The sequence below is a fragment of the Otolemur garnettii genome, unplaced genomic scaffold (assembly GCF_000181295.1).
Source record: "Otolemur garnettii isolate 467f Iridium unplaced genomic scaffold, OtoGar3 scaffold00022, whole genome shotgun sequence".
NCBI classification, from domain to species: domain Eukaryota; kingdom Metazoa; phylum Chordata; class Mammalia; order Primates; family Galagidae; genus Otolemur; species Otolemur garnettii.
Window position 1 is genome coordinate 11,549,986 of NW_003852417.1, and position 13,013 is coordinate 11,562,998.

General features: G+C 39.4%; 1 protein-coding gene across 2 annotated transcripts in view; it reads right to left on the reverse strand.

Annotated features, from left to right (window-relative positions):
* LAPTM4A (lysosomal protein transmembrane 4 alpha) overlaps nucleotides 1-13,013 on the reverse strand; it is a 20,753-nt gene that overhangs the window by 3,611 nt on the left and 4,129 nt on the right. Inside the window, exons 2-4 of one of the 2 annotated variants that reach the window (XM_003787423.2) lie at nucleotides 6,830-6,950; nucleotides 1,669-1,745; nucleotides 1,445-1,567 (exon numbers count right to left, since the gene is read on the reverse strand). In XM_003787423.2, coding sequence (XP_003787471.1) covers nucleotides 1,445-1,567; nucleotides 1,669-1,745; nucleotides 6,830-6,950 — 321 coding nt within the window. The remainder of the gene's footprint in view (nucleotides 1-1,444; nucleotides 1,568-1,668; nucleotides 1,746-6,829; nucleotides 6,951-13,013) is intronic. The other variant, XM_023511859.1, reaches the window with a different exon arrangement.

Sequence of the window (13,013 nt, forward strand, 5' to 3'; positions counted from 1 at the left end):
CCACCTTAGGTGTATGTGGCTGGCGCCTTAGCCACTTGAGCCACAGGCGCCGAGCCTCATGTTCTTTTCTATAAAGCTCATTTAATTTTTTTTTAGCGTTTACTTCTTTTTAACTGCACTGTCAACCCTAAATAATTACATTTTCAGGGCAGCACCTGTGGCTGAAAAGGGTAGGGCGCTGGTCCCATATGCTGGAGGTGGCGGGTTCAAGCCCAGCCCTGGCAAAAAAAATAAATAAATAAAATTACATTTTCACTAAAAGAACCCACCACACATCACTCCCTGAGTGTCTCCTTAGAAAAAGCTTGTTTTTTGAGTCTTCATTTATAAACAAAAGGACAAACACAGAATGGGATCAGCGCATGGGGGTATGCTATGCTAGGGGGTTTATTTAGAAGGCAGGGAAATGCTACTTGTGATTTTTCAGCCAGAGGTGACATGAGCACAGAGCAGTACTAAGAAGCTTCTAACCATAGCTGGCTAAGCCAACAGGCCCTCCCTCTGTACAGGTCACCAGGGCCATCTGTAAGTTCTCTGACCAAACCATCCTCCTTCCTGTCTCCAGGTCTCTCACTCACCTGGAATGCTGTACTTTAGTTTCCCTCTCTTAACTCCTATTCAAACTCCTGAGTACAATTCTCCTATTCAAACTCCTGAGTACAATTCAAACCTCACTTCCCAATCCCAGTCCACAACCCATGTGATGTTAACTCCCACAGTAGCTCACATATCCCTATAACCTGGCAGAGTGCCCTGCACATAAGAGTAACCAACAAACATTTTTTGAGTGAATGAATGGTAAGTTTGGTGTGCAAAACAAATTAGGCAGAATATCTGGAAGTACAGAGAAAAGTTCTAAAAACATTTTGAAAGTAAACTTATGATGCCCTCCTAGCCTTCACCTCTTTGGACCCCATACCTCCTTCTGGACCACCTATGCAAAGCTCTCCTTGGCCACTTCAGCCCAAAGGGTTCCTGTATATGACATCCATCTAAGTTCCTTATTTACTGCTGCCATGTGACAGCTCCAGGCCGTTATCACAGACATATTCATATGTCCTGACTCCCCAAATATATGGTTTGCTCCTCAAAGACAGGGAAGTTATATATCTACACCATCACCAATGGTGCCTAGCGCAGGGCTGAAAATAAAGGAGGCACTCAAACATTTGCTAGGACATCTATGAAAACAAAAAGCTAATCATTTAATGAGTGCCAAATACAGTCAAATTATTATACAGTCAAACTGAAAAACAAAACCTGAACTACAAGTTCCATGATATTCATCTTTAGGTTTCAACACAGTAGTTAAAGGAACAGAAATAATTACTTTAAAACATTTTAAAAAGCAAGTGAGGTAGTTAAAAATAGTATGTAAGGCTGACTTGGAACTTCAATATTTTACTTACAATGAAAAAGGTTTAATTAGCGTGCATATACTTACTAATTGATCCAGATATTCTTTGATTCTTGGCAAATAAGTGAGAGAACTGATAGCAACCAGGCAGCTGAGAACGAAGTCAAAAAGTCGGTAACAGAAGAATGGAATCAGCCAGCCCACTTGATACTGTAGAAAAAGTAACCACAACACTGTATCACATATCTGAAATTATTAAGTATCACTCAGCAACAGTCAAACTCTGAAAGGTGAAAATAGAGGATACTTACAGAAATTGCTCCATATACCAGCATTGAACTGATTATAAACATAAGAACAGAGACGGCAAAAAGAACACAGGCATTATCTAAAACAAAAACAAAAATCTAATTATGCTACTTACACAACAAAAAGATCAAAACTCATTGTGGCAAAATTATAATGCTTTAAAACTAGCTTAAAAATATTTAAATAGTTTTAAAATTGGCTATGAAAAGATATAAGACCAAGAAGAAAAAAAAATCTAAGTCTCAGCATTAAGTAATAAACCTTAAGAACTTCATGCAAAGCTCGTATTTGTTAAATTGCTACAATAATCCATTGACATTTGTTTAGGATGATACATGAACCATGCATTCTGCTAGGGAGACAGGTCTCTGTGCCCTTAACAAGTATAATAAATAGTCTGAAGATATACAAACAGGTCACTATAATTCAATGTGTTGCAAGCTACAACAGAGACACAATTAGAATTGCCTGGAGATGCAGGAAAAATGCAAACCAAATGACACAAGTTGGGTCTTGTGAGATAACTAGAGATCATTTCACTGGTATTTGCTTAAAAGAGAAGGCTGGTCTTTGCTAAAGACAGATGTATTAAACCCAGCTATAGATGTCACCTCTTGCCTTAGATAAAATATAAACGGAAATCCAAAGCTAACTTATCCCCTCTTCCCAGCCCTAACACCCAAACTTTAAAACTCATTGCTTCCTTCACCTTGGCTTCTTGGCTACACACACAGGTCTACTTTTTTTTTGTTCCACTTTGTCAGGTTGTTCCAACTCTCCATTAATCCATGTTCACTAACATTTTCAAAAACCGTCCAAGTAATCTCAAATACTAAAACACACTTGACTTGTTGAGCTTCTTAGCACAAATCTATTAATTGATTCTTTGACTCTGGGCAGATAAATAAACTGAGGGCACCAATAGCAATGAATGATTAACTGCTGAATAGTCACATTACTGGATAAATGTATATACAACCTTACCACAGGGCTGTACAAACATCAGTATTTAGCACTAAACTTAGTAAGCAAAATTTGTAATTCAAATAGTCAGCTTTTACGAGTCTGTATACGGAAGACTGTATGCTTATTTTGATTTCCCTAAGTACTAAAACAGTAAAACAAATAGCAAAGAGGAGGAAAAATGGGGTGGCAGGTTGGAAATCCATGTCTGGAAAGACAGATACTCCAGTATTTGTGAATCAATAAAGCAAACAAAACACAAGGGCTAGATGCCACACAGAAACCGCAGGTTTCCACCGACCACTGTGTTCAGGAACCTCCTGATTAGGGGTCTCCCCCATGTTTAGGCATTTTCAAAGTGAGTGCAAATAAAGTTAAGCCCATATTTGAAAAATTTTGCATATGTTCCACAAATGTTTCATATATTTACTGATTTCCACGTCCTGTTTAGATGATTAAAAATAACTCATCACAAACCTCATTATTTAAAATGGGTTATAAGGCCAAAGATCAGAAATTAATTGGGTGAGAAAGTCTAATTAATTTCCAAAGAAACACAAACTGCTGCGATATGACCAAGAACTATGTATTTTTATATTCTCTCAAGAGTAAGGGCTTTGGTACAATTATAATCAACACAAATGTAACAATGAATACATCTGATTTTCTTACAGTAGTTCCAACACTCATGCAGTATGCAGGAATTCCTGACTTCATCCCTACAGCTCCAGCCACAGCAGCCAGCTTACCAGACTTGAAAGAATTTGAATAAACATACATCTTTTTTTCTACACCTCAATTTTAGGAGAAACATGTCAAAGGAATATGCTGACATTAGCAGGTTAATTAAAATTTTATATTTTAAAATACAATTTTGAAAGTATCGAAAAGTAAATAACAGGTAAAGTTTTATTTACTGTTCTGTTTCTGGTTTTCATATAAAAAACAGACCACTCAGAAAATACAAATGCCAGAAAGGCTCTAATATATTGTTATTCTCCTATTAGAGTTGGCAACAAAATTAAAAGATTATACTATACCTGAAAAGACAATCAGGAGATTTTCTTTCTTTTTAAAAATAAAAAGTACTTTAAAAAATACAATGTTAACAATTTGGTGTTTTCATACAACTTCCTATGATAGCCACAAAATTCTACCTGCCTTGGGGACAGATTTAGTGTTTTAATACAACTTCCTATGATAGCCACAAAATTCTACCTGCCCCCTAGAACAGAAGTTAGCCCTATGGACAATGTGGACAACTAATTACATATTTGAACTGCAGGGAGAAGGGGACTGAAGACCCCATTCTTGGCAAGGGAGAACACTCCCAGAAAAAGGGAAAAACAGAAATAAGCTGAACAAGATGGAATAAAAACAGTTTAGGTAGCTTACTTTTAAACCAGCAGCTAAATTACTTATCTGAGTAGTTCCTGCTTTTGCTAGAAGCCTGGCCTGTAAGGGATACAGCTCGCAAACACCCCTGCTGGGTCTCTAAACACTCTGAAGAAGTAATATCATAGAAGAAGGGACATTCTATGGGCTCCGCACCTGTGGCTCAAGCAGCTAAGGCGCCAGCCACATACACCTAAGGTGGCGGGTTCAAATCCAGCCCAGCCCGCCAAACAACAGTGACGGCTGCAACCAAAAAATAGCCAGGCCTTGTGGCAGGCACCTGTGGTCCCAACTACTTGGGAGGCGGAGGCAGTAGACTCGCTAGAGCCCAGGAGTTGGAGGTTGCTGTGAGCTGTGATGCCACTAACTCTACCCAGGGGGAAAGCTTGAGGCTCTGTCTTAAAAAAAAAAGGAGACCTGTGGAGGAACATTAACTAGGCCGTCCCCAGCCTAGTCAAGAGTCAAAGCAAATACCTATTGTGTGGATTTAAATTATGGCCAGAGCAGAGATCAAGGGAATAGCTCAAGCCCTGGGCGGTGCCTGTGGCTCAAAGGGGTAGGGCTCCAGCCCCATATACCAGAGGTGGTTGGTTCAAACCCAGCTCCTGGGCAGAAAAAAAAAACCAAAAGAATAGCTCAAGCCCTAACATACGGGCAGGGGGGCTTCCTCAACAAAGGAAGATGTCTCTGGGTCAGAGATCTAAGGAAAATTCCTCTTTTCCACTGATTCTTCAGAGGAGCCTAATGCCACTGCATCTGCTCCACAGTGAACTAGTGGGGATTACCCTCCCCCAAGGTATCCGTGTGCATGACCACAGACAGGAAGCTGCCCCCACACAAGGCTCAGGTTTCAGATTTCTCAAGGCTGCTCAGACCCTTAAAGTTAATGATTATAGACAGAATAAGAACTAATATGCTTACTCAAGAGAAAACGCTGATGTTTTTGTTCCCTTTCTCAGCTTACCCTATGGGCTAAATGAGATAATAGCTTCAATAAAAATGGAGTGGAACAAACAAACAGGGCCATGTGCTGGAACCCCACAAGCAAGTGGTGGTCCCCAGTGTTTCCCACCTTTGAAAACTCTATTCTGCATGTCCTATCTTTTTATCTCATGCCGCTTTTAACCTTACTTTTCTTCAGTGGATCAAGCTAGTTCCACAGGTATTAAAGGACCCTGCCCCCTGGGGTCCTATTATACAATTTATAAAGAACAAGCAAATGCAAATACACACACGCACACACACACACCTTTATGAATAAATCACAGAAAGCCATAAATGTAAAGAAGCTCAAAACTTTGTTTTCTTTTTTTTTTGAGACAGAGCCTTAAGCTGTTGCCCTTGGCAGAATGCAATGGCATCACAGCTCATGCCTCAGCCTCCCAAGTAGCTGGGACTACAGGCACCTGCCACAACACACGGCTGTTTTTTGGTTGTAGCTGTCATTACTGTTTGGCAGGCCCAGGCTGGATTCGAACCCGCTAGCTTTGATGTATGTGGCTGGCGTGTTAGCCAGTTGAGCTACCGGCACTGAGCAGAAGCTCAAAACTTTATCATAAAAACTAATCAATCTAAAAACATGAGAATGGGCTTGGTGCCTATAGCTCAGTGGCTAAGGCACAGGCCACATACACCAAGGTGCCTATAGCTCAGTGGCTAAGGCACACCACATACACCATAAAACCCACAGGCTGGTGGGTTCAAACCTGGCCTGGGCCTGCCAAACAATGACAACTACAACAAAAAATAGCCTGGCATTGTGGCGAGCGCCTTTAGTCCCAGCTACTTGGGAGGCCGAGGCAAGATAATCACTTAAGCCCAAGAGTTTGAGGTTACTATGAGCAGTGACACAACAGCACTCTAAGGGTGACACAGTGAGACTGCCTCAAAAATAAATAAATAAAAACATGAGAATGAAAAACCTATTAAATGCAACATATACATATTAATGGGAAACATTTTTCTGAAGTGAAATATAAAAATACACATGTAGAACTACTTGCACTGAGAAGTCTGAGGCATAATTTTCTGTTCAAGTAAATTAAAAGTACTTTACATAATTTATAATAAGTAAAATCTCAACTAAAATTTTTCTACAGCTTTATTTTAAAGATAAAGGGCAAAAAAACATTGCCATCAGGGAATAGATTAAAAAGACAAAATAGATTTAAAAAGACAATTTATACAAATATTCCACAATTACTTTTTTTAACTTAATGTCAAATCTCCCTCCATCTACAAATACATACAGAACTGTGACTCTGTACAAAAGATAATTTGTATATTTTACTACAATTATCTATTTGCAAATCTCCCATCCTAATGACACCTGTCAGCTGGCCTCAAAGGTTTACAATTCATTTTTATTTACCTCTACCCTCCCCTTTCCCTGGTACCTGATGGTGTTAAGGCACACATCCGAGAGTGAGTCATGGACCACATAACATTTCAGTCAACGAGGGACTGCAGGTAGGATGGTGATCCCACAAGATCAGAATGCTCTACTATTTTTCCTGTACCTTTTCTACATTTAGACATATTTAGATACACAAAGCCCATCATGCTACATTACCTGTACTATTCAGCACAGTAACCTGCTGTCAGGTTGTAGCCGAGGAGCAACATGCTACAGCATAGAGCCTACATGAGTGGTAGGCTATCTCTCCTTTCTGGCTTTGTGTAAGTACACACACTCTATGACGTCTGCACAACAACAAAATCGCCTAACAACACATCCTCATCATTAAGCAATGCACTACTGCATTAAAAAATTAGGAAGAATTTTCTTTTCAACTAAAAACATACCAGCCATTCTCTCAGATGAATAGTAATTACCAATGACTTCATACTGAATGTTGACGGCTGGCATGGAGTTTGGATGAGTCACCTCCACTGTCAGCAATATTGCCATCAATAGGTTCACCACCTGCAAAAGACAACATTCTATCAGTTACGTTAATATTATCAGGAAGCAGTCTCCTCCACAATCTTCAGATAGTGTCCTCTACTTAAAATTATTTTACTTGAAGTAACAAAGATATGACATAGTAGGAGACTACCTGAGACAAAACAATATAGAATTATCACTAGGAGAATAGCTTAACAGTAAATATTTCATAAAGTTAAAGCACAAATTTAGTAATAACCATTTCAGATGTAAGATGCTTGGCCCTGTGTTAATACAAAGACACCAGAATAAAATGGCACAAAAATTAAAACTAAGGAATTATTACAAATTGTTTGTGTTCAGTCATGTATTTACTCATAGACCAATCTCAGCAACTCTGGGATTGAAGCAGGTACTGTTCATCTAATATATTTACCCATTACATCCCATGATTGCATTAACGTACACAGCTATGATTTAATAAAAAATAAAAAAATAAAAATATATTTACCCATTACATGCCTGAAACCCTCCACAGGGCTCCCATCCAGTGAGGGAGAACTCACTAAAGGTTAAGTCTCCTAAGCCTGTGAGTCTAGTGCAGGATGATAACGTGCTCGCACTTCTAAGTAAATTCTCCTCTAACACCTGACGGCAGCCTCCAAATACTGTCTTTCCGAGAATAAACATTCAGATCTATAAACCGTTCGTCTAACTAGCATGCCCTCCAGCTACCTCACTATCTCCCTCTTGCTCTCCTTTTCTTATACACTCCAGTTTGATGGACATAACATTTGAAATGAGGGAAGATCAGCCAGGTCAGAACACAATGGGACCTCGGTCCCCACATGCTAGCTAACAAATTTCAATTAATGCAACCTAAAACTGCACTAGCTTTATAGATTTTTTGAATGTCATATCAAAGTAATTCCCTAAAACATGTAGTTCTTTCTCACACTTGATTCTAAGCTACCACTTGTACCTCTAAAGCTGAATCCAGAGACCCAAGCATAGGCCTTAATACTAATTTATAAGTGAATTTTATCTTATTCCATTCTTGTCTGTCAAGATTTGCTATTTCTGTCAGCTTCCTTAATTTGAAAATATGATCGGCATCCAACCAGCATCTCCTTCTTTTTCTTTTTGAAGACAGTCTCATTATGTCACCTTCGGTAGAGGGCCATGCCATCACAGCTCACAGCAACCTCAAACTCTTGGGCTTAAGTGATTCTCTTGCCTCAGCCTCCCAAGAAGCTGGGACTACAGGCGCCTGCCTATTTTTTTGTTGCAGTTGTCACTGTCACTCCAGCTGGCCTGGACCAGGTTCAAACTTGCCAGCCTCAGTGGATGTGGCCGACGCCCTAACCACTGAGTGACAAGCGCCGCCCAGTATCTCCTTCTATGTCACTAACGAAAGAGAAAAGAACTCAGAAAAAAGCTGCCAGAGGCTTCCCCTTCCTGTTAGTCAGCAACTTTTGAATGACTTTTTTTTTCAAAAATTCTGTAAAAACCAGGGTACGAATGATCATGATCGGGTTACAATGTTTGCCTTTGTTAGGTAAAACCCCTGCTGTATTTGTGTCCTGCACCCAGGAGAGTGTCATATACCCTTACATGGTGCCCAGTAGCTGGGAGCACACCAATCTCCTCCCTTCTCTTTTCTCTCCCTTATCCCCACCTTGAATTAAATTTGAGTTTTTCCTCTTGTGTGGGCATGTACTAATTTGTCTAGTGGCTCCATATTAGTATTGAGTACACTGGATACTTGCTTTTCCAGTCCTGTGATACTTTACTAAGAAGAGTGTGTTTCAACTCCATCCAGTTTAATACAAAAAATCTAAGGTCTCCATTATAGGAGCCACTATGTCGTTGGCGCCAGTACTCAGATTGAAAGTACAAGCCTGCAAGAGGTGAGGCTCACCAGAGGTGCAGGAGAGCCCCGAGCAACCTCCCCAGAGGCTATTTATTGAGACAACACACAACAAGTGTGAGGAGTGCCCAGTAATCAAATGCAAGGGCTGCGTGCTTAAGGTCTGCTATGTGCTTTCTCTCCTCATAGGCTTGACCTGAAGCACCACAAATGCTCAAGGTCCAACACCTGCTTACTAACCAAGCGACCCATCTCATTTCATTAAAGCACTAAGTTACTTGAGGGCTTGTTCCCAGGCTGCAAAACATCTCTAGGCCAGCCAGGAGACTGTCCTGCTCTCAGCGTTTTCCTCAAGAACCGGTGAGTGTTCTTCTAAGCCCAGTGGTCCTTCTCCTACACGCCATATTTTTTAGAGCTGAATAGTATTCCATGGCGTACATATACCAAAGTTTATTAATCTATTCATGGGTTGATGGGCACTTAAGATGTTTCCACATCTTGGCAATTGTAAATTGAGCTATAATAAATAGTCTAGTGCAAATATCCTTATGACAAAATCATTCTGTTCTTCTGTGTAAATGAACAGTAATGGGATTGTGGGATCAAATGGAAAGTCTATTTTGAGTTCTTTGAGGATTCTCCATACTTCTTTCCAATCAGGCTGTATTAGTTTGCAGTGCAAAAGTGTTCCCTTCTCTCCACATCCACTCAGCATCTGCAGCTTGAATAAAATTCTTTACCTTGCCAATGTCCCATTATAATATCTGGTGAAATTTTCCCTAGTCTACCAGAGTTGTAAGTTCACTTATAAAGGAAATTAGTTATGCCTATAGTTCGGGGCCAATCCCTGCAGTAGCCCAGGAAGTAACATCGCCTTTAAGTACTCAGAATAGTCCTGTTACAATCTCACGCAGGATTAAAGTTAGGTTCCCCGTCTAAATTTTACGGCATTTGTCCTCTTCCCTTTCATGAAAATCTGAATACCTGATACTTTCAAGGGCTTCTATATCCCTCTCAGTGGTATTTTAAACAAACTTTACTATGTACTTCTCACCTGTTCCACCCTGAATGATAAATAACACAGAGAATACATTTTCTTTTTATCATGTGAAGTTATTGTGCTACATGCATGCACACAAAAATGAAGTCATTTTGGCTCAGCACCTGAAGCACAGTGGTTATGGCAGTAGCCACATACACCAAGGGTGGCAGGTTCAAACTTGCCCAGGCCAGCTAAACAACTACAACAAAAAAATCGTCGAGTGTTGTGGTAGGCACCTGTAGTCCCAGCTACTTGGGAGGCTGAAGCAAAAGAATCACTTAAGCACAACAGTTTGAGGTTGCTGTGAGCTATGACACCACAGCACTCTATCAAGGGCGACATAGTGAGACTCTGTCTCAAAAAAAAAAAAAGTCATTTCACAAACATTATCTAGACAAGAAGACCAAGTTTCATCTTTTAGTTAGGTGATTTAAACAATGTCACAATTGTCAAATTCAGAATCAATCAATATTTATTAAGAATCTACCATATGACATATATTCACATGTTACTTCACTTATCCTCACAATGTGCAATTACTGAAGCCCATCTACAGAAGGAGAAACTTAAGTTCAGTAAAGCTGCACAACTGTGTCAAGTCTACTGACCTGACAGAGCAAAGCACTAATTCACAAATCTGGGTTTTAAGACATCCTGCTTCTCAGCACTACATGATCACTTAAAGCCATTTCCCAGTGACTCCCGTTTTGAGGTCTTTCCAAAGTAACCATTATCTAAAGCTATAAACTGTTTATACTTTAAATAAATATGTTTAGTACCATGCCTTTTTCCTTTAATTGTTCAAAGGCAAGGTACTTTTTTTTACATATATATCTCAACTCCTGAGAGGACTTGCAAGGGACAATCGTATGTGCAGCGTGGCTCTGTAGCTTTGAAAGCTGATTTTTTTTGTTGCCCACTTTTGCTGCAGTGGGTTCTGGCCTCTGTGTGTGGTAGATTAAGTATGAACTAAAACAAATGGGTAAATTAATTACTGAACGATCAGATAGTATCTCCAGAAACATTTTATGATCTGTGTATGGAAATCAGTTTGTCAAGAAAAACATGCAAACCCAATTATTAGATGAAGGGAACGACGTGCCCAAAATATTTAGGAGTTTCAATTCCCCCTTCTTTTTTTTTTTTTTTAAAGAGATAGAGTCTCACTTTATTGCCTTCGATAGAGTATTGTAACGTCACAGCTCACAGCAACCTCAAACTCTTGGGCTTAAGCGATTCTCTTGCCTCAGCCTACCAAGGAGCTGGGACTACAGGCGCCCGCCACAACGCCCGGCTATTTTTTTGTTGCAGTTTGGCCAGGGCTGGGTTTGAACCCACCACCCTAGGTATATGGGGCCAGAGCCCTATCCACTGAGCCACAGGCGCTGCCCCAATTCCCTCTTCTTAAATATATTTACCACATGTAGGATTTATACAAATCTCTACTTCTCTTCCACGGATAAGTCAGAGACACATCCACTGTTACCTTCTTTTAGTACTAATGAGACTGCAAAGTTCTTTTCACTGTGGGTCATACCCCTGAATATTAACAAAATAAATAAATCATAGGTTGAATCAAAAGGATGAAAAAAACAGTAAAATTTCAGTTCTACCATGAAAAGCTCAGCTTTTTGAATTTTCACTGAATTATATTCCATTAGGTCACTATACATCATAGTTCATTAGAACCCTAACTGACATTTTAAAGCATTAGACTGGAAAACCCATCTTTGCAATCTTAAAAGATTCGCTGCTGAGCACCTATCCTGTGCTCACAATAGTGGCTCTACAACTTACTTTTGATTACAGTTACAAAAAAAGAAAAAATTAAATGATTAACTTCTAAACCTAGTAATATGAAGAGGTACAGCTTGCAGCAAATATGTTAAGAGAATGGACAATGAACACACCACCCAATGTCAATTTTAACAGGTCAAACCATGTGGTTTGCATTGTTTTTCAAAGACTTTTACACATTTTATATAAGTAAACAACAAGAAACATGTTAGATTTTATTTATACAAAGAACCGTATTAGATCCATGGAAGCATTCAGCTGGGGAGAGTAATTTTCCTTTGTTTTCTCATTCCATTGCCAAATCTATCCCAGGAGAATCTTTGGGGACTTTTACAATCATTACTCTTCAGTTTTCTCCCCGTATATTTTGCCCAGACCAAGTATTTGCTGAGACCATTAACTAAAAGAATATTTGGGTCAGGGCATCCTCATAAGGGCTCACACACACAGACGGCACCCACAGGGCAGCAGCCACTCTACAAAACTAAGCTGAAAACTGTCATCTTACACAGATCAAAACTGACAGTCTTTAATTTTTTAAGGTTTTTGCAATTGTTTACTATTATGTGCAATTACAACTAAGTATTCCTACTTTTTTTGTAGAGAAAATTTAGCCAATAAATAAATGAACACCTCAAATGCTCCAATAAGTTAACCACTGTACACATTAAAAAAAAAAAGATATTACCCCCCCCCCAACATCTTGTTATGGGGAGAAAAGGAAAATGATGATCATACTAATGTGTAATAAGCACTATTTAATAAGTGTGTACAAGAGGTATACAGACACTTGGCGCATGCACGGTGAGGAAAACAGAGTCCTCTAGCTAGGAAGTAAGGAAAGCTTCACCAGAAAACACTTGATCAAACCATTAAAAAACTTTCTGGAATTAGCAAAATGTTAATAATTGAAGCAGAGTGATGAATAAATGGGAGGTTTTCATTTTATTTCACTCCTTTCCTATGTTTCAAAATTTCCTTAATAAAGTTTTTGGAACTTGACTTGGAGGGAAACTAGTATTTCAGGAGGAAGGCAAAGGCACAGAGGCACAAAACAATGTATCTGAAGGTGGAAACTGTCAATATAAACAAGTATTAATTAAAGAAGTCAGGTGGGAGCTGAAAAAGAAGGGAGCTTATCTTGACTTCTCTTCCAGCTACCTAAGTGGACTATTTATGGTTGAGACACTCACAAAAAACTAGCCCATATATTAAGTCTAAGACCTAAAATTATTGTATCAGAATGTTTATTGCAGCCCAATTCATAATTGCCAGGTCATGGAAGAAGCCCAAGTGCCCATCGATCCACAAATGGATCAACAAACTGTGGCATATGTACACCATGGAATACTATGCAGCCATTAAGAAGGATGGAGACTTTACATCCTTCATG